General features: G+C 36.5%; 3 protein-coding genes and 1 non-coding gene across 8 annotated transcripts; 1 reads left to right on the plus strand and 3 right to left on the minus strand.

Annotated features, from left to right (window-relative positions):
• Nucleotides 1–5027: 5027 nt before the first annotated feature.
• TRNAY-GUA (transfer RNA tyrosine (anticodon GUA)) lies at nucleotides 5028–5120 on the minus strand. The gene is made up of 2 exons: nucleotides 5084–5120; nucleotides 5028–5063 (listed from the first exon to the last, which is right to left on the minus strand). It is a non-coding gene; the product is annotated as a tRNA-Tyr (tRNA).
• A 1501-nt stretch (nucleotides 5121–6621) lies between these two features.
• On the minus strand, nucleotides 6622–11776 carry LOC100778830 (TBC domain-containing protein C1952.17c). 4 transcript variants are annotated; one of them, XM_006591371.4, is made up of 9 exons: nucleotides 11221–11773; nucleotides 11060–11149; nucleotides 10883–10987; nucleotides 10627–10797; nucleotides 10451–10549; nucleotides 10228–10356; nucleotides 9789–9968; nucleotides 9188–9304; nucleotides 6622–7046 (listed from the first exon to the last, which is right to left on the minus strand). In XM_006591371.4, exons 1-9 carry the CDS (start codon nucleotides 11482–11484, stop codon nucleotides 6885–6887), a joined length of 1317 nt encoding a protein of 438 aa, XP_006591434.1. In that variant the 5' UTR covers nucleotides 11485–11773; the 3' UTR covers nucleotides 6622–6884. The 4 variants fall into 4 exon arrangements, with proteins under 4 accessions (XP_006591434.1, XP_040862897.1, XP_040862898.1 ...); XM_041006964.1 differs by lacking the exon at nucleotides 6622–7046 and adding an exon at nucleotides 7900–8357 and having other exon boundaries at nucleotides 11221–11774; XM_041006965.1 differs by lacking the exon at nucleotides 6622–7046 and adding an exon at nucleotides 7900–8387 and having other exon boundaries at nucleotides 11221–11774.
• Nucleotides 11777–19861: 8085 nt separating this feature from the next.
• LOC100777754 (purple acid phosphatase 15) lies at nucleotides 19862–22370 on the plus strand. The gene is made up of 7 exons (XM_026124332.2): nucleotides 19862–19952; nucleotides 20024–20263; nucleotides 20762–20953; nucleotides 21071–21404; nucleotides 21487–21704; nucleotides 21842–22032; nucleotides 22167–22370. The coding sequence occupies exons 1-7, from the start codon at nucleotides 19862–19864 to the stop codon at nucleotides 22368–22370; spliced, it is 1470 nt and encodes a 489-aa protein (XP_025980117.1).
• A 16-nt stretch (nucleotides 22371–22386) lies between these two features.
• LOC100306413 (X8 domain-containiong protein) lies at nucleotides 22387–26005 on the minus strand. Of its 2 annotated transcripts, XM_006590198.4 has the most exons (4): nucleotides 25604–26005; nucleotides 25473–25512; nucleotides 22885–22908; nucleotides 22389–22760 (listed from the first exon to the last, which is right to left on the minus strand). In XM_006590198.4, the coding sequence occupies exons 1-4, from the start codon at nucleotides 25923–25925 to the stop codon at nucleotides 22544–22546; spliced, it is 603 nt and encodes a 200-aa protein (XP_006590261.1). In that variant the 5' UTR covers nucleotides 25926–26005; the 3' UTR covers nucleotides 22389–22543. The 2 variants fall into 2 exon arrangements, with proteins under 2 accessions (NP_001238468.2, XP_006590261.1); NM_001251539.2 differs by lacking the exon at nucleotides 22885–22908 and having other exon boundaries at nucleotides 22387–22760; nucleotides 25604–26003.
• Nucleotides 26006–27853: the final 1848 nt, after the last annotated feature.

The following is a 27853-nucleotide window of genomic DNA, read 5'->3' on the forward strand; positions in this document are numbered from 1 at the left end:
CCGTAATATAATATGACAAAAGGAAATAGAAAACATTGGGCCAACACAGCCCAAAAGAGAGTGTATGGATCTTTAGCTAACCTAAAATTATATGTAATATATAGAGAGAGAGAGAGAGAATTGATATGGTATGAAGACAAATTTGATATATTTCTTAGATTAAATAATTGAATGAGTTTGCATATACTACGAAAATGAGAGAGAAAATTTCTAAGTAGCAATTAATACCAAAACTTTTAAAATTTTAAGAATCACATGGAATATAATTTCTCGTAAAAAAAATGCATTTGTGTTGTTGTTTTGACTAAAGAACTAAAATAACCAGCCAGAATGTGCCTATGGTGAGAGTTGTTGTTGCACGACCAAAATTGAAGCACGACTCTCCAAATCTGGTGAAGCAAGAAAATCACCGATGGCACCTAATTCTGGGAATTCACTCCAGTCTGTAAGTCCATCAGTTTGAGGAGACTCAATCCCATTCCCATGGCGCCTCCCAACTATAAAGAAGTCATGCTCTTTCACTATGTCACTAAGAAAAGCAGCTGTCTGGGATCCTTCTGTTTCTATGATTTGTTGATACCTTATATTATGTTCACGTGCATGCTTCACATCTTCTAGCTCATCATCATCCACCTCTTGCCCCCACTCATCATCTTCTGCTTTAAAAACAAGGTTGTAAATAACAATGTTCATCCCCGGGTTCCTAATTGCTCTCCTAGCTATACACAATGCCTCTTCATCATCATGTTCGCTCAAATAAATTAGTGCTAATCGAGTGCTTGAATATCTAGTTTGGTGGGAGGCACGAGTCACAAGTATTCCAACCGAGCATGGAGATAATCCTAGGACCCTATTATATATTCAGTGTCCTTATGTTCTTGTCATCAAACTGAACTTCCCCGTCACTGGACCATCTTTGGTGAAATGGAAGAATTATGATGGATGCAACTTTGTCAAAGGCATGGTTGCATACATCTTCATACATGAGGTTGGGTGGAGCTATTGCTGTGCAAGGGTATGCAGATACAGCATCTGGGTTGTCATGCTCATCAGAGTATGACTTGTGCTGCAATCCTGATGCTTGCCTTTGAATGCGATGAGGAATGAAAATGGGTAGGGCGCGTTCAACTAGCTCTATTAGATGCAATACATCCACAATGATTGGACTTTCTGTTGTTGGACAACACAGGTCAAGCACATACATTGACGATATGTGACTTGGTTTATGAATGCACATCAATATCCTCAGCTCAGACCACGGTTTTAAATTCATTATGTTCCTCTTTTGGTATCCAGCGAATTTTCTTGAAGGATCATACAAGAACTTGACAGACCATTGCACAATGCATGCTACCACCATTATGCTCAAAATCATTACTCCAAATGCTAGCTAGCCCATCGATTACGTTGGTGTCGTATAAGAAGCAGTAGAGGCCAACTTCCACAACGCCTTTGCAGTTCAAAATGAGGGCAAGAGAGACAGCATCACGCGGTTGCATGTTGCAGTAGAGGGAAGGTACAAGGCAGGCATGCTATGATTTTAACCAAGTGGGTGAAGATTACGACGGAAGTGATAGTCATAACCGATGTGGATGAATAGGAAGTGAAAAAATCTGCTTTCAAGACATTGATAGTGACGAAGATTGGCAAAAGGAAGGTGGTACCAAGGAAATTAAGCTTCTTAACCAATGCAGATCCCAGTGGAGGTCCTTCTGGAACAGAAAATCCCAAAAATGAAAGCTCCGAGCACGAATTCCTGATTTAGTTTAACGGAAAGCCAACCTAAAATAAAGAGCATAACGATGATAAGGTAAACATAACCATCCTTCACAGCTCTCCCTTCTGGGGTATGTTTGATGATCCATAACATTGTTGGGCGACACACTAATGGATTAAAGATAGCCAAACATATCAAAGCCAAGACGTTTCTTATAACATCTTTGACATTAGAATTCTCAGTAATCATAACTGCAGTGCCGATGGCGGTAGCGATTGTGCACAATATGTCACTGATCAATGCTGAAGATAATGCCAATTTCCCAAGTTCGGAGTTTTGGATTTGAAGTTCACTAAGGAGGGAAGAAATGACCGCAAATGAAATTACGGTGTGGGAGACCAATGCAACAACCAAATCATTGAAAAGGCACAAAATATGGGTAATAGCAATCCCGATATGGCAATGGTCCATGCCCTCTTTCCCATCCTAGTTATCAACCCAAAATCCATCTGTACATCGTTTATAAAAATGAAGAGGACAAAACCAATTGATGATATTGTTGTAATGGTGTCGTGAGTACCGTGCGGGAACAAGAGCCTCGTGTATGTGGCCAATGGTTCCAACATAAAACAAGCTTGTAGAATGTGAAATAAATATAGGGAGTCTCTAGGGCTTGAGGAGGAGACGACAGATTTGGGATATGACAAATATTACAAGGACCTGTAACTCAAACAATGGGAGAAAAGATTTCACTGGTTTCCTATTTGTTGCACCACTTCCCCATAACCCATCTGAAACAATATGGGGTGGCGTAGCATGCAGGCATACCATGTACCTGTGCGTCGCCTCATCCACTGTCGTAATTGAAAGGAACATAGTTCCATTTGGATTCAAATTCATTTTGATCAATCTATATGAGAGGAGTAGTACTCAATAATGGCACTTAATTAATTGAGCCAATGAGAGAGTGTAATTGAATATATATTTGTCACGACACGTACGGGCTTGCTAGCTCGCTGCTTTTTGCTTCGGTGCAACTGATACTTAATTTTGTAAAGTTTGGCTGCTGTGTAGGAAATAGTAGCAATTGCAATCTCATAATTAAGTAATTAGTATTCCATGCATGGTTCAAGGTTGTTGCTTATTTCATTATACCTGTTTAACAGAACATGCATATTATAACTTCAAACCATACAATTCTATATTTACACCTGCGCACAGTTGTATAATCTCCTTAATTTCAACCATTTTATTATAATTAGACAATGAGAGTGGATATGTCTCCTATAATGGTTATAACAAACAATTAGATACCTATTCACGGATTAAAATCCCCCATTCATTTCCTGTGTTTTCTGGTCTATCTCTTTGACAAAGGTCACCTCGATTGTGTTTAAAATATAATCTTCTTTTTTTTAACTACGTACTAATTTTTTTTAATCATTTGCCATTTTTTAATTTAGAGGAGGACAGAGAAACAAATAAAAAATAGTAACAGGTTATTTGAATGAGGCAGAAACACAAGTGAATCGTTTGTAAGTTATCTTAAATAAATTGTTTCTCTCCATTATGACCATGTATGGTTTTAGTTACTCAATATTTTTTATTCAAATTTAATCCATTATGTTTCTTATTATTACAGTTAAGTGATCCCATTATTTTATATTTATATAAAATCCTCAAGTCCTAAATTTCTACTTATTTTCTTATTATGTTCTGATATTCCTTAAGATACGAGGGTAAAAATATATATACTCATGTTTGTTTGAAGGTTATGATAGTTTATTCCAGGATAAGTTATATTCGCATGAATCTTATATATCTTCATATTTCAAGCAAAATTTATTCACATGAGGAGGGTTGATGGATATATGGTATTTCCATGAGAATGAAAGTTGTTTTTCACAATAACTATATATTCACACTAAGTTCAACTATATTTCATTTTTTTAATAAATAAATCTTAAATTATACTGCAATTACTATATATCAATCAAACATTTCTATGGGAATAACATTTATAAACATAATATTTTCAGAAATATGGTTACCAAAAATATAAATTTATATCGTGAAACAAATGCTCCCTTAGAGTTTAGATTTTTACCCAAATTAATTAGGTAAAGTATAATGATTAATCATCAGCAATTTCTTTCTTCTATAGATGTAAAAGGTCAAGGGTTAATTAGCTCCACTTTTCTTTTCTTTATGTAATTCTCTTTCCTTATTTTGTTAATTTACATATGTGCGAGTATATATATCAATTTTATGTCTATTTAATGTCCGACGTATACCTTTTACATTTTACTTTCATTAAAAAAATTATCTTTTATTTTTATCCTTTTTATTTATATCCTTTAAACTAAATACAACATAAGTCATTGTTTCACCAAGTTAATGGGATTGCTCATGAGCCAGCTAGGACTATTCCATTATTTCTTAATCTTTACGCGTTCAATCATCTTGATTTGAGCAATTTCTTTATAGCATTTTATAATAAAATGCTATAAGTATTTTCTATCCTTTTTATTTCTATTCTTTAAACTAAATACAACATAAGTTATTGTTTCATCAAGTTAATGGGATTGCTCATGAGCGAGCTAGGATGGCTCCATTATTTCTTAGTCTTACCCTTTCAATCATGTAATTCCTTGATTTGAGCAATTTCCTTATAGCATTTTATAGCAAAATGCTATTAGTATTTTCTTGTCTCGTGTGTCTCCAAGCTAGAATTCTAATTAATTATCAGAGAATTCTAATTCTAATTAAAAAAAAATGTGATTCTCACAAAAACAAAAGAATCTGAGCAACATCGTACAAATATATAGTATCTCAAAAAAATAATCGTACAAATATACATAGTTTTTAAACTTTGACCGCTAAGTAAACTTAAACGTATATGTGTAATGAGTAATGTTATTTTTTTATAAGATGAAGAGTAATGTTATATTCTCCTACAAATTTTTTTATTATATTTTTAAAATAAGTATTGAATAAAAATAATATATTTAATGTCTTAAAAATATAAAACACATTGGTTACTTATCATAAAAGATAATAGGAGGATTTAGAATTTTTCATATGTAATTAATTTAATCAACTTTATACTCATCACGTGGTGCATATCTTCGGACTTCGGGGAAGTATTAAATACTATTTAATTGATGATTACGAATTAAAGTCCCCATAATTTATATGTATGTAGTGCACCATGTGGTACTTAAACTGATAATATGGTGTAGAAATTTCATTAAAAATAATACAAAAATCATTTTATTAAAAAAGATCATTTCATTAAAAAATAAAAAAATCCGACCTGCCGGATTCGAACCAGCGACCTAAGGATTGGCTGCAGACACAAACCAACTACAGTCCTCCGCTCTACCAACTGAGCTAAGGTCGGATACTGCACAAGACTTTAATAATTAAACTTACACAACTAGAATATTAATAATGAATTTGATTAGTGTGCCATGAATAGGATAAGTGAGACCGGATGAGTTTGCGTGATATCATTGTTTGGCTTGAAGCTAACTTTGAATTAATTAAGCTTAACTTCAAGTCAAACAGATTTTACAAGGACTAAAAATATACTAAAAAGTTTTACAGGATTAAAAATGAATATTTTTAATTTGAAAATTTTCTTTTTTTTCCCATCAACTTTTGGAAGGAGTCCCAACACCTTGGTAATGAGATCCACTTTGTAATCGTTGCCAAGCACCTCTTGTACCTTGACCCAGACGATGACTTCAACAACTACTAGAACAATGAGATCTCTTAGTTACATTTATATTTTGATCGAACAAATGCCGTCATTTTTTTCTCCAATTGGTGCAAATGATGTCAACCTTGAATTTTTATTCTCTATGGTAAGAATTTGCCTCCTCATTAGGTCATTTGATGTGGAAAAAAAATTCTTAGATTCTATGTCAGTTAGAGTGATAAGGAGAAGAATATGGTAGAGAATGATCAACGTTGGCAAAAAAATCAAATAAAAAATGTTAATTTTTGGATTATGTAAAATTTAAGGTCATGCTAACCAATATTTTTAGGATACTTACTGAGAAAAAAATTATGAACAACTTTATGCTTTCTAATAAATTTTTCTTCTTTTAGTTCTTTAACTAGTACTCTTAGAGGCTAGGACACTAATTAACATTTACTTAAAAGTTTTAGTATGTTTTTAGTCCCTTGACAAATTAAAATATACAATTATTTGACTTGAAGCTAAGCCTAGTTAACCCAAACCTACCTTGCCAACCGGTGGTTATATTTCAATTTTATTGAGACCAAATACGTACTGTTAATGAAGCTCCAAAACCGGATTGCTGACTGACTGGCGAAGAAGTGTGCGTCGTCTATTGATGCGCTCAAGTCTTGGGTTTCATGCCCACCAGACCTCTATCATGCTTTCAAAGATGATGCTCTAGGAACCCTCTTTCCTAGGGGTAGCTGATTTTTCTCTTTTCTGTCCGCTTTGTCTTTTTTCTTTTCCCATTGATAAAAAAAAAAAAAAAAAATGAAGCTCAAAATTTGTTTCATGCTTTTGACAAGCGTAGTTTCGCAGTACCATACTTTCCGAAACGGCACATCCTGTGAGGAAGTTATCCAATGGAACTTAATTTCGAAAGAATATAATAAAACGACATCTTCAATTATTTTCCTTCTTTTAAATACGTATTAGGAGTTAATGTTTAGAACTTCTATATTTGTGCTGGGACAAACTTTGCTTGCTCATGAAAACTAAACTTTTTCTCTCAATTTCCCACATTTTCAATTTCATTCCTTTGATTTTGCTCTAACAGCCTTAGAATGAAAAATGAGAGAAGAGAGTAATCGAGCGAGTGGGATGCAGCCATAAACATCGAAAACCAAGCATATAATCAACAGCCAACAAGGGCAAATGACACGTCTTAAAGCTTCAACAATCTATTGTTCTTTGGAGGGTGCACGTAGGTGAATAACTGAATGTGAATAGAGGCGAATTCCTCCAAGATCATAGTAATGTGGGCTTACCATTAAAAAAAAATGACAAAACCAGAGCATTCAAAAATACCCGATGCTGCTCTTAACCTACATTTACAATTACAGAGTAATTTACAATTATAAAATTAAACACTATGTTAGAGAGAAAAACATAATGCAAAATAATCAACGGTGAAAACCATTAGACTGACTGTACACGTAACTTATTTGCTACATGGAGCAAATGACTAATGTTTGTATATGGATAACTTTGCAGCAACTTGAGGTTAGAAGTGAAATCACCCGCTAGAAGGCGCCTACGAACCAGAATTAGCATTGCGCAGCATATTCTGAGAAGTGTCTCCTACACAGTATTGCATGAGTTAATTTTCGTGCTTTTTCTATTTTCCACTGAGTGGAAGAATTACTAAATATTTTTTAGGAAAAGAAAATAAACACATAATCCTATTGTCTATGACCTCCTGATAAACCATTATCAGTTCTATGCACAATTTGACAACGAAAAGGAATTTATTGCTGCAAGGTTACAGTCAAGGAAAGCACATGACTTGTTAGTTGTAACAAACTCTAACACTCCAGCACAACACAAAAGGGAGAAACTTTGATTTTGTTCTAATCATCTTTCCTTTACAATAGGATCCTATAAAATGCAGTTATGCAGGTTAAACTTGCAAGAGGGGGGCAAATAGAGCATGTTATGAAGTATAGTAAGGAGAGAACTATTATTAATGATGTCTTATAGGTTTTTAATTAGTAATTCAGTTTGGTTTGCCAATATAAATTTGCAAAACATATTGGTAAAACTATTCACTTAGTCCCTTTAGTTGTTCTCATTTTTAGTCCCTATGCAAAAAAACAGTGAAGTTCAAGTTACCATACAATTTTTTGTGTCGGTTTATCATCTTCAGAAAGTTTAGTGGCAGTTTTTTCTAGTCAAAAAGTTTTCTCTAGTATTCTCAACAGGGAACAAAACTACTTGTATACATGTGTAGGGACTCAAACTTAACAGTTTTCTCCTTTAGGGACTAAAACTTAAAATAAAGATAATTATAAGGACCAAATGAATATTTTAACCAAACATATTGATATAAAATGGCTAGTTTAATTTTTAACTTAATTTTGAAACACTTCAAACTTAGTTTTTAAAACAAAAAAAGAGTTTTGATTTTCAGTTTTTAATAAGAACAAATTCACACCTTTTCCAACACCGTATCTTGGGGGCAGCAGCAAGAATCTCAGGTCCTTCCACTGGGCATAATAGCTGGCAAAGGCCTATCAAAGCCATTTGGCATAGGCTACCAAAACTCAACGAAAGCATATGTGTGTTATGATGCTGGCCATAAGATGGCTATCATCATGGGACGCAGGGTCCAGTATATAAAATGGATGATGCATGATAGGTATCAAAACACACTGTTGCTGTCATGAATACACAGGACATGCAGAATCAAAAGGAACTCAGCTGGATTTGAGGCATGATGATATGCATTTCTTGGCATAAAGACACACAACATGCAGAAGCACTTGAAGGCCAGCTGCAGCTTGCTGCGGACATTCCCACCCACCACTGTAATTGCATGCAATACCCAGTGGCTTGAGGAAGCATAGTTTGTCAAATCCCGGATAGCGGAAGGTAGTGGCCAGCCCCAAAACGCTATAGCCAAAATGGCGGAAAGAAGGATGGCTGGCAAATTTAATAATTTTTGTATGCATATATATAATAATATTAAGTACATAATTACATATATAAAGCTACAAAAATACTCAAATTTCATGACATACTCATAATCATCAATAAAAAGTCATAAGTCTTATTACTGTATTAAGCAAAACATGAGGAGTAACTGACTAGTTGAGGAATGATGAAATAGAAAAAGCTTTTGTTTTGAGGGAGAGTGTGGATTAATAAGTGCAGCGATTCACGTGGTTGAAGTTTAAAATTTGAAAACTGAAAACCACAACAAATTGAAACTAAAACTAATAAAAAACTGAAAACTAGTTTTAGGTTTTAAAAATTCCAAAACTTAAAACTGACAACCAAACAAAACAAAACCTTTGTTATCCCTTTTTGTTGGCAGTCTTTGGTGGATGGAGTTTCCTAGGAGGGTTTTGGGGTAATTGTGGTGCTTCCTTTCACTGTTTCATCAGTCAAATGTGTTTTTGTGGCTTCTTATGGGGTTTTTGTTTTATTTTCCTTCAGCTTTCTGAGTTTTTTTCCTCTTGTATTCTTTTTATCATTGGTTATCCACTTCAACATTATTAATGTACAACGAGTAAAGTACAACCTCCCATTTAAAGAGAGGCCAATTCCTTTCCTTTTTTATTAGCTATCTAAAAGTAACTCCACAGTTTCAAATCCATCTCATTTCTTTCCTTAAGTGGTGGTGGAAGATAAGGTTAAATGTCAGTCCATTAATTTTTTTTTTGAGGGAAAAGCTAAGGGTAGTCCAATATAGTACAAGATAAATAGGAATAAAACTGTACCTGTGGACCCTCTGGATCACTTAAAATGACGTCCCAAATATGAAGGATGTCAGCAAAATTAAATTCCTGTGTCAAGAGGAGAGTAATCCACCTAAATGCATAGAATTGGGGATTAACCTGACATGGAATTAGAACCAGAAATGTGAGATTTTTCTGATCAACTGCTCAATAATCAAATCAAACACGTCAAATCATCTGGCAATTGACACTCAAGACATACTTGCTAAGTAAAGACCAAAAGTGCCACTTAACTCGTAGAAGAATATAAAACAGGGGGGAAAAGTGTAACATAGAGAATAACACATTACTGACAGTGAAGCAGTTAAGAAACACACTTTCTAGATCATTTATTATTTAGTTTTACTATTATAATATAATATTGGAGTGATGAAATTCTTTTTAAAACAAATTTAATTAAACAGAGAAGAGGTGAGAGGACATTGTCTTTATTACTCATTCCTTGAATTCATTTGCAAAACGAAGAGAGTTAATCACGATTGTTCTAAGGAAAAGTTCTCCCTCACAATCCTTTTTCCATTCTCAAAATTGTAGAAAATATTTTTATTTTTAGACAGATCACGTACTTAAAATTGCATCTTACCTCAGTAGTGACCTCAAGATGACGCCACAGTTCTTCATCATGTTCTTTTAAAAGCTGGGACAATCTTGTAATAGTGGAACGGATTCCACAAATACTATTATCAAGTTGTTGACAAAAATTATCTTGGAACCCACTCAATAGCTCAACAAAACAAAAGAATGTGTCTGCTTCAGCAAAGGCCTGCATTTAGTAAGTGGCAACAGCCTAAAAAATTTAAAATCATATAACACGAGTAAAATGAAACTACACACATTACTTAATTACTACTATCTGAACAACTTTTTGGAAGAAAAAAACCTTATCAACATAACCATGTTTCACATTTTTTCCATTTTCTTTTATGTAGATGGAAACATTGTATCAACATATGGCCCTCAGCAAGCATTTTGAAACTGAAAGAGAACGATGGGTAGGAGAGAGCATGCAAGGATGTACTTACTGCATTTTCCTCGTCAGGGTCATTTTTGAACACATAGAAGAGAGGAGCCAATACTTCATTCATCCCTTGAACATATCTTATACCTGAGTTCAACTTTGCAAAAATAATTAATATGGTCTTTAAAGCCTCCTGAAAAATCCGGAAAAGTTGAAAGTCAAAATGGCAAGAAAAAGGATTGAGTTGGTATGAATTTGAAAATAAAATTAAAAAATAGAGGAAGAACCTGATTAGATTTTGCAAAATGAGAATCACCAGAGAAGAAGTCTATATCTGGATGAGTACGCTTGACATCTCGGTCAATCTGCTCTATGATCTCTGTGTCCTAAAACAATGAAAGAAAGAGTGGCAGAAATGTGTTTGCAAGTAGGTGATAGCATAGCATAGAGATAGAAGTAGAACCTGGAAGAACTGATTCCATATGCTGGTCTTGCCAAGACTCAAAGGGTGGTCCTGATGAGTGATTTGTGATCTAGAAAGCAAGAGCCGAGTCTGAGTATCAGATTTTGCATCATCGATATCATGAGCAGCGGAGTTGGAGTTGGAGTTGTACATCCTCCTCGTGATTTCTGACTGACTAGGCACAGAAACATTCAAATGTGTGTGGTTGGGGAATCAATAAGTAAGTATGTAAGTAAGTATGGAGTAAGTAAGTTACAGGATTCATGAGGAGGTCGTCTTTGAAATTTTTGTACTGGGACCTCTTTTTGGTTAATTCAGAGAACCAAAGGGCACGATCGGGAGGAAGATATCCAAGCAGAAGCTGCAAAAGTGAAATTATATAGTTTGTGTTTAATTGGAAAGAAAGGAAAGGATAATTAATCTGCAAAGGTACCTTCCAGAGGGTGGGACGCAAAGCAGCATCGGGTATTCCTTGAGAAGCGACTCTCCTCAACTCGCGCATGTCTATCACCTTCCTAGATAACTATAACGAAAAACAACAACCACATAAACTAGCAATTCAAGACAAGTGAATGAGTGAGTGAGGAAGCTAACCTCGGCCAACAACTGAACCTGAGCCTGAGCCTGGGCCTGGGCCTGCCGGGAGATGTCATCGGCGGAAGCAGTAGGAGAAGAAACGGATGAAGAAGAAAAAGGAGGAGGAGAGGAATTCTGATTGGTTGGGATTGTCCGGGAATCTTCTTTAACAGAAACAGGGGGAGGAGGAGGAGGAGAGGGTGGGTCAAAGCGGCCATGGTCGGAGGGGGTGGACCACAGAGCACTGTTCATCCACTCCGGCACCTGCTTCTTTTTCTTCATCCTTCTTTTCTATTCTAGGGTTTCCTTTGAGAATTGTTTATACTCTACGTCTCTACTGCTCCAGATTTCTAGTATAGAAGAAGATAAAATTGAGAATTTGAGATTGGAATTGGAGGACAAATCTAATATAATCCTATACTCATTCAATTCAACAACCCCGGTGGCAATGGCATGCATTTGCAATTTTGCATTAACACCTCTCCTCTAATTTCAGTGGGCCACACATTCTATACACATGGCCCGTCCAAAAAATGCCGACACAACACAACTCCCCCAAACATGCCTTCTAACATTGCCACTCCATTCCTACAACAATTTCTTCATTTTGCATTGGATTATCAACACTTTTTTAAGTTCATATATTTTATTACAATTCTATAAAAGTGACTTAATTGGAAATCATCAAAGCCAACTGATTATGAAATACAAATCAATATCACTTATGTTAACTTGTTATATTTGTAAGAGCTAACGGAAAATTTATTTCGAGCCTATAATAATAGTAGTTTATTTTAATAAAGTTTTTAATTTATTTCAATAATCTTGTATTATTTACTACAAGTTATATTGTAAAAGTATCCCATAAATCCGAGATCGTGATAAAAAAAATACCATAAATCCTCAACAGATGAGAGTTTTCATATATTGTAGGACCATTTAGGTTGTTTAGTGGAACTACTGGCAGAGTTTAGGAAGTATGATGGTCCATTAAATGGGGTAATACACTGGCATATTTCAGAAGCTTAATAATGGGTATGAGGGAGTAGTGTTAGAGACATGAATGAATTGAGAAGGCCTCAAGTGGGGATAGAGGGAGAAGTTGGAGGATGGATCTTAAGGGAGAAGAGGGACCTCACTGTTGAACAACATCAAGGGTGTGCACATTATGCTCCAATTCAACCGAGTCCATTCGCCTCCCTTTGCTTCATCCACTCTAACCCTTCATTGCTACTCTCCCCCATTCAACTTAATTATGTTTTTAACTTATCGTTCCCTCTCTATCTCTTAATAGAAAAACTATGTACATCTTTTTTACTTTTTAAAAACTTAGATACACTATCACATGCCAAACAAAAACAAACAATATCAAATTGTCATCACACATTACACATTACAGAGGTGGAAAACTTCATTTTAATCGAAAAACGATACCAACAATGTTTATGTATGCATTTTATCCAACTTTTTTTCCTTTCTTAATTCATCAACCTTTATATTAAATGTATATAAAATTATAAGACTCGTAAAATTATAATAAACAACTCATATAAATAAATATATATTGTAAATGTTTTTATTATTATATATGTTTCAAGAATCAAATTGAGAAAAAGTTGAAATGAATTGAATCAGAAATTCACCAAAGTTAGAATAAGCCTTAAAAATTAAAGAATACTTATAAAAATATTTGTAATTTATTTATTAATAAAATTCTCACATCCACCACTCTAGTGAAATAATATCCATAATTATTTTTTAACAAATATATTCTTAACCAACTAATGAAAAACTAATTTCATTCAACATTTAATAATGGAATAAATAAATAGGATCTCATTCTTATAAAATCATTTATATATGTATATACTATTAAAATTAAAATTTTCATCAAAAAAATCCATCTAACTCTAAATACGATCAATTTTACCAATGCTCTTCATTGAGTCCATTCATTCTTAGTCCTATAACTCAATTCAATAGATCTTTTATATTATAATAAACTTAAATATCTGAAGAAGAAAAAACTCAAGTATATTTTTCTTTTTTCAACAAAAAGGACCAAATTCAATTTGCTACCATCTTATATATGTTCTAGATTGTATCCAAATGTATGTATTTATCAAGGGCTCAAGAAGACCCAACTATTGTTGGCCAAATAAAATCTAATAAGAGTTGTGTTAGGAATTTCTAATTAATTAATATGGCTACATATTATATTATTATTTATATTTGTTATTTATATTTAGAGGGTTTAATATAAGTGATTTAATTTAATGATTTCATTAGACTGTCAATAAAAAATTGATATAAGTTTAATGAACAAAAATCATTTTGACTCGTTAGGAAATAATAAAAATTCTAATAGGTTTAAAACTTAATACACCAAATCAAAAAATAGTTTTTCATCTTTTCTATCTAAAGAGAAAATCACAATCCTATAAGAAATAAAGTAATTTGATTGAAGAAGATTATTAAATCAACTATTTCTAACCATTTCAAGATTTTGTTGCATTTTTTATCAAATATTATGAATTCAAATATTATTAAAACTTTTCTTAATAATATGATATGATGTGTTTGGTGCTCATATCTTATTTTATATGATTTATTATAATTCCAACGAGTTGAATATGCATGATAATCCAGGAGTTCGACATATGGGTTTCTTGGACATAGTCGAGTTGCAAGTCATCCCATGACGCCATACATGAGTCATACCTGAGGCCTAAGCTAAACTATAAGGTTTTTCATGAGCAAATATGGTTTCTCTTGTGTGATTATGTGTGGGAGGCATCTTTGAGCTAAAACCCTTAATTTGTGGTGTTTGTTATTAATTAATAGATTACATTCATGATCCAATGTTAATTTTTTATGCCTACACAAGCTTTGATGCATAATGGGGAAGATTCTCAAGTCACATGTAGTAAGATTGTAAGATAAAAGATAATTGGACTTGATGGTATTAGGCTAACGTATATGCTTTCTTTTACTTACATAGGCCTAAGTAGGCTAGATGTGGCACTACCCCTACCTAGGCTAGATGGGGGAGTGAGGTTTTCTATTTTCAAGGAACATAGATTCTTACTTTAATATATTTCTTCATATTTAGAAACAAAAAAAGTGAATTTTTGTTAACAGTATTGCCAATTTTACAATAACAAAATCATACTAACCAGAAATGTTATAAGCATAATCTGGTTCCAGCTCAACTCTTTCACAATTGATCCCGTGTTGTTGTAAAAAAAAAAACAAGTATTTATTTAATTCTAAATACATGAAAATATTATTATTATTATTATTATTATACCGGTGCGCAGCTAAAACATATAGACTGGAGAGTTGGAAATATGAACGCAGGGAAATGTAACTTATCCAGGAATCTTGTCAGCAGGAGTGGTTAGATTGGTCCAAACTCCAAACAAAACAGCCTCCATTCATTCTTTCTGACTATGAAATAGCATTATATTCGCTCCATCACCATGTGAAGTTATCATTTCATCTATTGTTTCTTTGAGGTCATTTTCAGCCTCCCATAAAAAACGTTCTCCATTTTTTAATAAGGCATAAAATCTTTAACTTTGACTTTGCCTTTTGTTTTCTTTTTCTCCTTTTTCCTTCATCTCAAGTCTCAATTCATTATGCTAGCTGCCATTGCACTTGAGTAGTCCTGAAATGGGTTGGGTTGTAGTGTGTGTGTTGTTTTCACTAAGTTGTGCCATTGATAGACGCGAGCTGGGTTTGAGGCCCAGAACCTCCTAAGAAGAAAGGAACGCAGAGAACAGAGAAGGTAAAGTTGTATATATTTCTTCTATATCTGCTGTTATTACAATGGTCATATATATATAGCTATATTCCTAACAGAATTGTGATTCTGTTGAAGGAAAAGATTACAAGCATAACGGAAATGGTATTGCTGCCCCCTGAGGCTCGACAACAATCTCAGCAGATTCTCTATTCTCTATTCCAGCTCAGCTTGGTCACGCATAATCTTTCAGGTATGCAGGCCTGTGAATAGTTCTCTTTGGTTTTCCTCCTTGCACCCCCTCATTGCTGTCTAGACCCTGAGTTACTTCCTGCACCTCTCTTCCACTATTCATATCATTCCATGGCCCTTGCAGAAACACCTTGTCCTCAAGGTGGTAATCACAACGAAGCTGGTCTAGCTCCTCCCATGTCGTCTCGTCGGGAGATAAGCCCTCCCACTGAACCAAAACTTCCCACTTCTTATCCGTACGCTGGCGATAGTCTAGAATCGTTAAGGGTGCAATGATTGGTTGATTCTGATCAAAGCGAGATGGCAAGGTTACTGGCTCCATCGTCTCCGGTGAACCTTTAAAAGGTTTCAAAACAGAGCAGTGGAATATCGGGTGAATTCTAGCACCCTCAGGTAACTGCAGCTTATATGCGACCTGTCCAACACGTTGCTATATCTGAAACGGCCCATAATACCGTTTAGATAACTTGCCCGACGTTGCCTGCGAGTGTTTAGTTGAAGATTGGCGGTGTGGTCGCAATTTGAGCATGACCCAATCTCCCGGGTGATATTCCACGTTCCTCCGCTTTGCATCTGCATAATGCTTCATCTGAGCTTGTGCCTTAAGGAGTTTCTTTCGAATAGATAGGAAAGTCTCCTCACGATTGGTCAGCATCTCTTCCACCGCGTCCACATTGGATGAACCAGTAATGTATTCCGGAAAGTTGAAGGGTTTCCGGCCGAAGGTGACTTCATATGGCGTGGACCCAGTGGCCGCGTTCCACGACGTGTTGTGCGACCATTCAACCCAGAGGAGAAATTTACCCCATGAGCTCGGTCGGCGATGTACGAACGAACGGAGGCACTGCTCAATAACTCTGTTCAACACCTCTGTTTGACCATCACTCTGTGGATGGTAGGCAGAGCTCATGCGGAGCTGAGTACCGCTAAGCCGAAACAATTCCTGCCAAAAACGACTTACGAAAAGAGGGTCACGGTCCGATACCAAGCTCCGGGGCATACCATGAATCTTTCCGACGATATCCATGAACAGACAAGCTACAGAATGGGCTGTATGGGCTGTGGGCAACATGCCCAAATGGATCCCTTTGGAAAATCGATCCACAACAACAAGAATAACAGTGTGACCATGATACGGAGGAAGGCCAACAATGAAGTCAAGGGAGAGGTCGTCCCATGGCCGGTGAGGAACGGGCAAGGGGCAAAGTAGTCCGGCTACTCGTTTTGTCTCGTATTTGACACTCTGACAATCCATGCATTGAGCTACAAAGTCAGCAACGTCTTTCCGTAAGCCAGTCCAGTGGAAGTTCTCCATTATGCGTGCTACTGTCTTAGCAGTTCCCAAGTGTCCCCCAGTGGGGGTTGCATGGAATTCGGTCAGCAATGTAGGAATGAGAGCAAGTTTGGAAGGGAGCCAAATTCGCCCTTTTCTGAGTACCAAATCATTGACAATAGTGTAATCAGGATACGTTGAGGGTGATGTTTGAATGGCTTTGACCATGTCCTGGAATTCAGAACTCGCTGTCAACTGAGCTCGTAATTCGTCCATGAATGTCAGGCAGGGTACTGATAGTGTCAAGAACAAGGAAATGGTGTGCTCTGGAAGCCGCGATAAGGCATCTGCTGCCTGGTTGCTTGCGCCGGAACGAAATTGTATCTGATAATCAAACCCCATCAGTCGTGCCAAGTACATGTGCTGTTCGGGAGTTTGTATGACTTGGGTGAGGAGTTCCTTCAAACTCCGATGATCTGTAATGATTGTAAAACGGTGCCCAAGGAGATATTGTCTCCATTTCCGGACTGCGGTGGTCACTGCGAATAATTCCCTCACATAAGTAGAGGCATGGTGGAGTTTCGGAGGAAATGGTTTGCTAAAATAAGCTATAGGATGGCCTCGCTGAGAGAGAATGGCACCCATACCTACCCCGGAAGCATCCGTTTCCACAGTGAAGGGAACCTGGAAATCGGGAAGCGCGAGAACTGGAGCCTCCGACAAAGCCTGCTTCAACCTGCTAAATGCTCCCTGAGCTTCAGTGGTCCATTGGAAGGGTTCGACCGTGGTGACTCACACCAGAGGTGCCGCGATGGAAGCATACCCCCTTATGAAGCGTCTATAAAATCCCGCAAGTCCAAGAAAACTCCGTAGAGCACGAGTTGACTGTGGAACGGGCCAATGGTGTATGGCGCTGACCTTGGAAGCCACAGGCTCGACGCCCTTCGAAGAAACCATATGTCCCAGGTACTCCACCTGAGGTTGACCGAAAGAGCATTTGGTCAATTTGAGGACGAATTGATTCTCAGCTAAGACTTGGAAGGCTTGTTCCAGATGAACAAGATGATCATCAAATGTCACACTATAAATCAAGATGTCGTCGAAAAAGACGATCACGAATCTGCGAAGGAATGGCCGGAAAATCATGTTCATGGTCGCCTGAAATGACGACGGCGCATTGCAGAGGCCGAAGGGCATGACTTTGAATTCATAATGCCCGTGGTGCGTACGGAATGCAGTCTTGGCAATGTCGTCGGAATTCATTCTGATCTGATGATAGCCCTGGAGCAGGTCAAGTTTGGAGAACCAACAAGCTTTGCCCAATTCGTCTAAGAGCTCGTCAATGGTGGGTATCGGGAACCGATCACGCACCGTGATTGCATTTAAAGCTCTGTAGTCCATGCAAAAGCGCCATGACCCATCCTGTTTGCGAACCAGAAGCACAGGGGAGGAGAAGGGACTGTTACTTGGGCGAATGAGTCCTTTCTGGAGCATTGATTCAACCTGCGACTCAATCTCGTGTTTCTGGTAATGTGGATAACGATAAGGTCGTACATTGACCGGCGCAGCTTGTGGCAGAAGGTGGATGTGGTGGTCTATTTCCCGGGCCGGTGGTAGCGAAGAAGGGGGCTGAAATAAGGCAGGGAAACGATCAATTAAAGATTGAATACGTGGGTGGGGACTCTTACCAGTCTGAGGTTCGTCTTCGAGCACGGTGATGTGAAAATAGACTCCCGTATGGGATTTACGGAGGAGTCGCCGGAATTGGGGTGGAGACAATAAATTCAGGCTGAGCTCAGTGTCGCCGTGGAGCTCCACTAGCTGGCCTTCGTGGAAGAACTTCATTAACATAGAGTTGTAGTTCGTAAGGACAGGCCCAAGAGACTTGAGCCACTGCACCCCCAAGACAAGGTTCGCGCCGACAATGGGCAAAACGTACATATCAATGGTGAAGGAGATGCCCTGTATGGCGACCGCGACAGCTTCACACCATTGATTACAAGCTAAGTGTTGGTCGTTGCCAACCATGACCCGGAGAGGACGCGTTTCGTGTGTCTTCAATCCCAAACGAACCACCAATTCCTCCTGGACGAAGTTATGGGTGCTACCCCCGTCCACGAGGATGATAACTTGGTGGCCGGAGAGCGTCCCTAACAGTCGGAGCGTTTCCGGGGCTAATTGACCCGCCAAAGAATTGAAACTGATTTGGGCCGCTAACGGGTCATGGGTTGCGGGTGGGTCGGGTCCTGGGTCCAGTTCCTCTATATTAACCTCAGCAGCTGGGTCTTCTTTAGCAACCAAGAAGAAAACCCTAGAGGCACATCTGTGGGAGATAATCTCCTCCGGTGAGAGCCTTTTCAGAGTGGGTTGAGGTCGCAGTGTGGGTGAGCGAGGGGTGGGCATGCGAGAAGGTGGAGAGGGTAAGAGGGCCGTAGTGGGAGCTGGGCGAGAAACCGGTATCGTCAAAGTCGGCGGTGCACGGTGACGGAAGGAAGAGCGGGTATCCAGAAGCTTGTCTTCTTGGAGGCGTGCGAGACCCGCGGCTTGCACAAGGGTCATAGGCTGCAACGCCTGAACCTCACGGCGTATTTCGGGCGTGAGGCCCGAAATGAAGCAACTCAAGAGGAATTGCGCAGGAAGACCAACGATTCTGTTGGCTAAGTCCTCGAAGTCGGACAAATATTGAGCCACCGTGCCGGTCTGCGTCAACTTGAAGAGGGAGCCCGTAGGGTCCTCGTACGTGGTGGCGGCAAATCGAGTTTGCAAGGCGTGGAGGAAAGAGGGCCACGATGTCAGTTGACCATTGCTGGTCATCCACTGGAACCACGCCAGTGCTCGACCCTCCATGTAGAAGGCAACAATGGTAAGACGTTCATGTTCTGGGGTCGCGTGGTATTGAAAGTATTGGTTGATTTTGAACACCCACCCGCAAGGGTCAGTGCCATCGAACCTGGGTATGTCAAGTTTCATACGATGCTGTGTTGCAGGAACAGGGGGGGTGAGGGTAGGAGCAGAAGTGGGTTGCGGTTGAATCGGGGAGAGTGGTAAGCGAAGGAGGAGTTCATCGAATTTCTGGGTCATATTGTCGACGGATTCACTGAGGGACATTTGGTGCTGGGTAAGTTTGAGAATGGCGGTTTCGAGGGTGACTGCAGAACCAGGGGTATGGGAGGAATCAGACATGGTGAACGAGAGCACCAAAAATGATAGACGCGAGCTGGGTTCGAGGCCCAGAACCTCCTAAGAAGAAAGGAACGCAGAGAACAGAGAAGGTAAAGTTGTATATATTTCTTCTATATCTGCTGTTATTACAATGGTCATATATATATAGCTATATTCCTAACAGAATTGTGATTCTGTTGAAGGAAAAGATTACAAGCATAACGGAAATGGTATTGCTGCCCCCTGAGGCTCGACAACAATCTCAGCAGATTCTCTATTCTCTATTCCAGCTCAGCTTGGTCACGCATAATCTTTCAGGTATGCAGGCCTGTGAATAGTTCTCTTTGGTTTTCCTCCTTGCACCCCCTCATTGCTGTCTAGACCCTGAGTTACTTCCTGCACCTCTCTTCCACTATTCATATCAGCCATTGTTGATGGCGGCGGAGTTCCAACAACTCTGGATGGACCCTTCAAGCCTGTGACCGTTCCTCTTGATCAGAGCTTCCGAGCGGTTGACCTGCCAGATACAGATCCTCTGGTTCAAAGAACCGTTCAAGGGTTCCAGCCAGAACAAATCTCTCTTTCACTCTCTGTTTCTCATGATTCTGTTTGGATTTCTTGGATTACAGGTAGGTAGGTAGGTACCACTACCACTCATCTTCATTGCTACTTTCTCATCTTCTTCCCCAACTTGAAATAATAAAATTAACAAGAGGTCACGAATGAATGAATGCAGCTATCACTTTTCTTGTTTTTTTTTTTTGCTTCATTCTTTCACGTAAATCCCGCCATCACTGCATGTTACTTAGCATTGAATGAAAACCCGTGTTGCTACAGGAAGCACACTCACTCTCTAGGTGCTCATAGCTTTTTCTTCATTCCACAATTCACAAAACCAAACATACTCAAAGCAGCCCAAAATCACACGGTTTGAGGTTCATGAATTATTTTTGTTCCAAGGCCACATTGTGATTTGTGCTAGTGCTAGTGCTTCTACCTACCATAACTCTTAATTCATGTCCTTTCAATTCAAGTGGCTATGAGTTTACTTTTACCACATAACTAACTAGTGATTGTCATTGTCTGTAAAACGCATGTGGCATAACGTATGTATCCCGTTGTTGCAGGGGAATTCCAAATTGGGGACAATATAGAACCCTTAGATCCTGAAACTGTTGCTAGCATAGTTCAATATGGAAGGTTAGGAAGGTCCATGAGACACAATGCTACGGGCTATTCCATAGTTTACAGTCAACTTTATCCTTTTGAAGGCCTTCAGAACTACACCTCTGGAATTATACATCATGTTCGTCTTACAGGTATAATAACACTTGGTTTGTGCTTCCCTTGTATTAATTAATTGCCTATAAGTCAAGTTTTTATTTGCATGGCATGTAATTAATTATTTAGAATTGTATTGTATTTGGTGCGCGCAGGATTGAGACCCAACACACTATATCAATATCAATGTGGCGATCCTTCGTTGTCAGCAATGAGTGACGTTCATTATTTCCGGACTATGCCAGTTTCAGGCCCCAAGAGCTACCCTAGCAGAATAGCAGTGGTTGGAGACTTGGGTCTTACATACAATACCACATCCACAGTTGATCATATGACCAGTAACCATCCTGATCTTATTCTGTTGGTTGGAGATGTTAGTTATGCCAACCTCTATCTTACTAATGGCACTGGGGCAGACTGCTCCTCTTGCTCATTTTCTAACACTCCCATCCATGAAACCTATCAGCCTCGTTGGGATTATTGGGGAAGGTAACATTTTCGATCATCACTTTCTTCCTTAGACAAATGTTCTTCATTTTGGTTGCAAGTCAGCTTCTTATAATTGATTCAGGTACATGCAGCCTCTGATTTCTAGTGTCCCGGTAATGGTAATAGAAGGGAATCATGAGATTGAAGAACAAGCTGAAAACCAGACATTTGTTGCTTATAGTTCTCAATTTGCATTCCCATCAGAAGAGAGTGGATCATCATCCACTTTCTATTATTCTTTCAATGCAGGAGGGATACATTTTATAATGCTCGGGGCCTACATATCCTATGACAAATCAGGTTAAGTCTTGCTTCCTACACTACATGATTGATATTCTTCATGTTACTAACATGCATGGTTTAGACTTCAGAAAACTTTGCTGTTTATTTATTTAAATTCATGTTACTGATTGATCACTACTAGTTTTAAATTGCAGGGGACCAGTACAGGTGGTTGGAGAGAGACTTGGCTTCTGTTGACAGGGAAGTGACTCCGTGGTTGATAGCTACATGGCATGCACCTTGGTATAGCACCTACGGGGCTCATTATAGAGAAGCAGAGTGTATGAGGGTAGAGATGGAAGACTTACTATATAAATATGGCATTGACATTGTCTTCAATGGACATGTAAGTATATTATTGTACGTCTTCATTGCATATGATCCATAATCCATAGATAAATTGGCAGACAAAATTCATTAAGTGCTTATATACATCTGCATTTTTAATTGAATACTTAGAAATTTCTTATGGGAGAACAGGTTCATGCATATGAGAGATCAAACAGGGTATACAACTACACATTGAATCCTTGTGGTCCTGTTTATATCACGGTTGGAGATGGTGGTAACAGGGAAAAGATGGCAATCACACATGCTGATGAACCTGGACAGTGTCCAGAACCATCAACTACACCAGATGACTATATGGGTGGATTGATACGCAATCCACCCATAAAACGTTAATGATACGCAAGAAATTCATTGTTAAAACGTTAATGATATTATTGTCATAAAAAAAACAATTGTAGCTCTGCACCTCCCACTTACGTAATATGTAGTTGCATCGAGCCAGATAGTTATATTCCAATTCCACAAAACCGTAAACAGACACAAGCACTGAGGCACAGGCAAGCCAATTAAGGGATAAGGGACATAATGAGAAGGAAAACTAAAAATGAGGTAGTGGTTAATATTGTGTTCGAATTGGGTGCTGATGTAGAATTTTCAGGGATTAGAGGGTTCATTCCTACACCATCCCCGCCATGGATTGGAGTTGTTGTGGTAGGTGCTGCCACATTCGGCATCGCTGCAGGTGTTGTCACTGTTGTATTTGTATTTGTAACTCCAGCAGTACTACACATTCATTATAAGAATTGAAATCAAGTAAGCAATTATTATAACCCATTTCATTTTACAGTACAGTAAGTAATATGCATTCAACTGAAGAACTCGAAACATTTGACCTCCTTATAGTCACCTGTTTTCATCCGCAATTTGCTTTCTTCTCCAAGGCATTTAACAAAAAAAAGTAAAAAATTAAAAGTTGCAGATAATAACACATTTTCTTTTGTTTAACTGAAGAGAAAAATAAAACTACTATTTTTTCTCTTCTGTTTTTTCTCTTTAGGATTTTAATTTAAATTTTTTTCTGTTCTTCTATTTCTCTCCATTCAAATAAACAAGGATAAAGGCAAGTAGCAATAGCATGGTTATAATTGGCTACTGTACTAGTACCGTACCTAAGGGATAAGGGTTTTATACAGTTGAATTTTCAACTTTTCAAATTTCAACTGCATGCATTCAAACACATTAAATTATTATAAAATAAATGTAAGTTAAAAATGTTTAGACCGTTTGATTAAAACTGCATGACTGTGCAGTTCTTTTTAAACTCTGGGTGATCCTGATCGGGGGTTATAATTACTTTCATTTTGCAATGTCGAATCCAATGGACCCTGCTTGGATTAAGAGTAAAATAATAATAAAATTAATAAAGAAAGAGATGAAAAAAAAAAAAATAGAAGCACAATAGAATATAAGAGAGATATATGTTATTTGTATAGATAAAAAATAAGAAAAAATTGAAAAATATTCTATTTTTTTGTCCGAGGGTCTTGCGTTGTTACATCAATCCTTTGGGTTGAAAAAACAATTCTATTTAGATGATTGGAAAAAATAAGTGAATTATAGAAAAAAAAATATTTTTGTAAGAATTAAATATGTGATTTTTCTATTTAATATTTTTCTTAACCAAAAATTATTTATTATTTTTACAAAATTATATTATAAATAAATAAATAAATAAAGAAAAAAAAGCATTTCTCCCAATTCTTTCTTATTGGAAATAAAGTACAACAGTTTTTAGTTAATCTTACTAAATAGCTTTTTTTTTTCTTCCTATTTTACTTCTCAAACAAACATTGAAAATTTAACATTTTTATCTTTTCAATTTTCTTCCAGCCTATTTCTACCCCCCAAAATAAGGGGTAAACCTAATTTGTGATTTAAAAGAACTGAAATAATAATATTATATATATATATATATATATATATATATATATATATATATATATATATATATATATATATATATTGAAATGATATAGTATTAACATGGCATTGCTCAATTATATATCTAGTTATATCAATGACATAAAAAAGTGTGTTTGAACTAGCTACAATGACATATCTAGTTATTTTTTAAAAATTAAAATACAAATAAATTATTATATTGAAGTGAAATATAAATATAAAATTATAAACATATGTGGGAGAAACTCAGTTTAAGTTCTTAATGAATTCATTATTAATTGAAGAAAAAAATTGATGAAGTTCTTAAATTTAATGTTACAATGTGAGATTCAGAAAAAGCAACTTAAGAATCTATGTCCTTTTCAACTTTTGACCAGAATTTAGAGTGCAACCGTGAGTTGCTTATATTGAACCAAACAAAATGTATTAGTTTCTCCTCCTTTGTCTCAATTTTTTCTCGAATCAAAACAATAATTCAACATAATATGATATTTTTACAGTAAATCACGTTTTTTAATATAATTCCCATGAACCGCCCAAATAAAAATGGCTTGTTTGTTATAGAATATATGAAAATAATTTTAAGGAGATAGAATAAGTTGGTAGTGTTCAGCAAGCGAGAGTTAGAGGATAAAAATTTAAAAATAGTGGAATTCTCTATACTATTCGTATTTATTTGTGCTTTTTTTCATTTCTTTGTTATTTTTCTTCTACTATTCTGCTAAATATGTTACTTTTCACCTTTATCTATTTTTACTTTGTTTTTATTTTTATTTACCTTATTTTCCCCCTATTTACTAAACATGCATGGCAGTAGGATGGAGCCATGGAGGTAGAACCTTATTTTTTGGACAAGACGTGCAGGGCGCAGCAGGAGAAATTATTACCCGCAATAATTATTGGTGTACGAGCTTGTTACTAGTTGGTCTTGCTCATTCATTGAAAAGTATGCACTGATCCCTAGATTTGTGCAGAAAAATGCAGGATGAAGATGAACATGAATCGTTGGATGGAATGGAGCAGGCAAGGTGAGAAGCACAAAAAGACATTGGAAATAGGGGAGAGCGAGAGGGAGGGAGAGAATCGGAATCGGAGCTAGCAATTACCATGATAGTAGTAGAAAACAGACAAGACAACACGACACAACACAAGGGTCAACAAAACATATATGTACAGAAACACCTGACGCATGTCACAACCAAACCAAATCTCCCGTCTCACTCTCTCTGGCTGCCCGTGAACTCATTCCCTTCCCACTAAAGATTAATCTATCTCATCTGATCTCGTTTAAATTGTTTATTTAAGCTTTAGTTTATAAATAAATATGTTCAAATATAATAAATCAATTTTTTTAGACTTAACTCTAGTAATATGCTGCGAATGCGAATAGTTCATATAACCTTTTAAATTTAACTAATTTAAATAAATAAATACTCCAAAAGAAGTGGCCTGGCCTGGAGGGAAATCCATGTGAAGATGAAGATGAGATATGCAATAGAGATTTAATTAAGGAGAAAGAAGAGGACGGCATACCTTGGGGTTGCGGAGGATGGGTACACGCAAGATCCATAGCCTATACGTACAAAAATAAATAAATAAATAAATAAATGATCCAATTAAGTCGAGATTAAAGTAGTGGTTGCATGAATGAAAATAATTTTTACTGGGATCGGTTTGTGCGATGGTGGAAGCACCGTGGAAGAGGCATGCATGGGGAGCTCTAGTGTTGCGCTGGTAGAAGCTGTTGAAAGCATAAGAAGCATGAGCTTGAAGAGTGTTGGGAACGTAGCAGAGGCCATCAGGCTGAATGGGTGCACAATCAGCTCCACCACCGGCTTCACATGCAGAGTCCAATGCCGTCTGCAGTGCTTCCTCGCTCGCGCCAATCTTCGCCACGCACCAACTCGCTGATCCTCCCACTATGCTTATCATCACCATCACCATTGTCGTCGTAACTGTTATCACTATCATATTTCTCATCGCCATTTGCCTGCTGCTTTTCCTTGAGGGAGGGAGGGAAATAACACACTCAACTCAAGTCCACGCTTTCCTTTTTCTTTCTTCAAATATAGATATAAATAAATAAATAACCAATATACCTAGGTTAAATTACGATGGTTGTCTTCTTTTAACTCTTACTTAGTATGCAATTTTGATTTCCTTATCTTTTAACTTTTAAAGATTGCAGTCTTCACATTTAAAAAAAAAAAATTCATGCAATTCTAAAAAAAAAAGAGATTAATTCAACTTAATTACTATATATTTTAACATTTTTGCAGTTAGTATTAGGTTATGTGTCACTTATTGTACATGTATTTTTATTTCAAGTGCATGCATCAAAGAATTAGCTAAACACAGTCACAATATTTTGTTTTTACCTTTATTCTTTTTTAGGTTACAACAACGTATAACCCAATGATAAAATTAATATAATATTATTTTATTAGTAGTATTAATATTATATGTCTATTGGATTGAGTTCATGGGTTTGGAATTCACGGATCCAACCCTCAACCAAATTATAATTAGGTTAATCAAAATGAATTCAAACTAATTTAATGACCCAACTTAATATACTATAATGTATACGGGCTTGGTTGGTTTGATAGGATTTCCAAGTCGATTGTGAGTTACTTATACTCCTAATGCGTACTTCATATAAAAATTTAGTGATCTCTAATCTTATGTATTTCTTTCTTTGATTTTACTTAATCTCCATTTTTTTAAAGATATATTTGGTTTAAAGAAGAATGAAAACAAAGTTAAATTTTGTTATTCTCTTATCTAGTTCTATTGAAAGTAAAATAAAAATATATAAAAAATGAAAAATAATTTTATAAAACGTTAACCGTTTGAAAAATGTATCAAAATGTTCAAGTGGTAAAGACTCAGAAGTCTAAGTGTCGATTTCCACAGAGACTTGTTTTATACTTGTGTTGAATAATTTTCAATTTATTAGAGTAAAAGATGAGATAAGGTAAAAAATGAGCTAAAAGAAACAATAACTAAAATAATAGATATTAATAAAAAAATAAAAGATTTAATAGAAAATTCAATGAGATGAGAATGTTAGGATCTAACATGTCTTATTTGCCTAAGATGTATTGTTTTAGGTTTTTCTCTATCAATTAAGTGAATTTTTCCTACACATATCTATTAGAATACTTATTCCTTATGTCTCACGATGATAAGCATATCTTACCTATCTATCTCTAAAATGTCTTTACAAAGATTCAATAGATAAAATGCATAAAATTCTAATTTTAGATGTTTGCTTTGATACATGGGCATAATGCAATCACTCTATGTCTAGCAATAATTTTATTAAGATACTCCTTCCTTTTAGTTCTATTAGAAATTATCTCCTATCGAACGACTAATCCCTAAAACTAATGCATGTAAGACCTTCCTTGTATTTTTATTAAGGATTATCTTCTCTCGAGCACCTAACCCCCAAAGATGATGTAAGGATGAAAGATATATGAAATTAAAATAAGAAAGAATAATAGGAAAGAAAACATTTGTTTGCATTGATAGATATATGGGCTAAGAGTTTAGCCTCTTATAGTCATAAGCTTATACTTGAAAAGGGCTTTAGAAACTGATGAAAGAAAATGAATGAAAAAAGAGAACATAAAATGATGGGAGAGAAGAAAGAACTCCCTAAGAGAGAGTTCTCAGGCTAAAGCCGAGTCTCAAAGCATTAGGTTCTCTTGGTATGATTTAGCCTTCCCAAGTGTTTTGTTATCCTTCTCCTCTTTTGCTAAAAAAAGGTTTTTAGATTTTTTATTTTTAAAAATAGAAAATTAATTAATGTGCCCTTGATATGTCATTATATAACTACTATTTTTCTCTTCTTTACTTACTAACAACGAGGTTAATTTAGGGCTTCTTCATTAACAGAAAAATTCTCT

The sequence above is a fragment of the Glycine max genome, chromosome 11 (assembly GCF_000004515.6).
Source record: "Glycine max cultivar Williams 82 chromosome 11, Glycine_max_v4.0, whole genome shotgun sequence".
Lineage (NCBI taxonomy): Eukaryota > Viridiplantae > Streptophyta > Magnoliopsida > Fabales > Fabaceae > Glycine > Glycine max.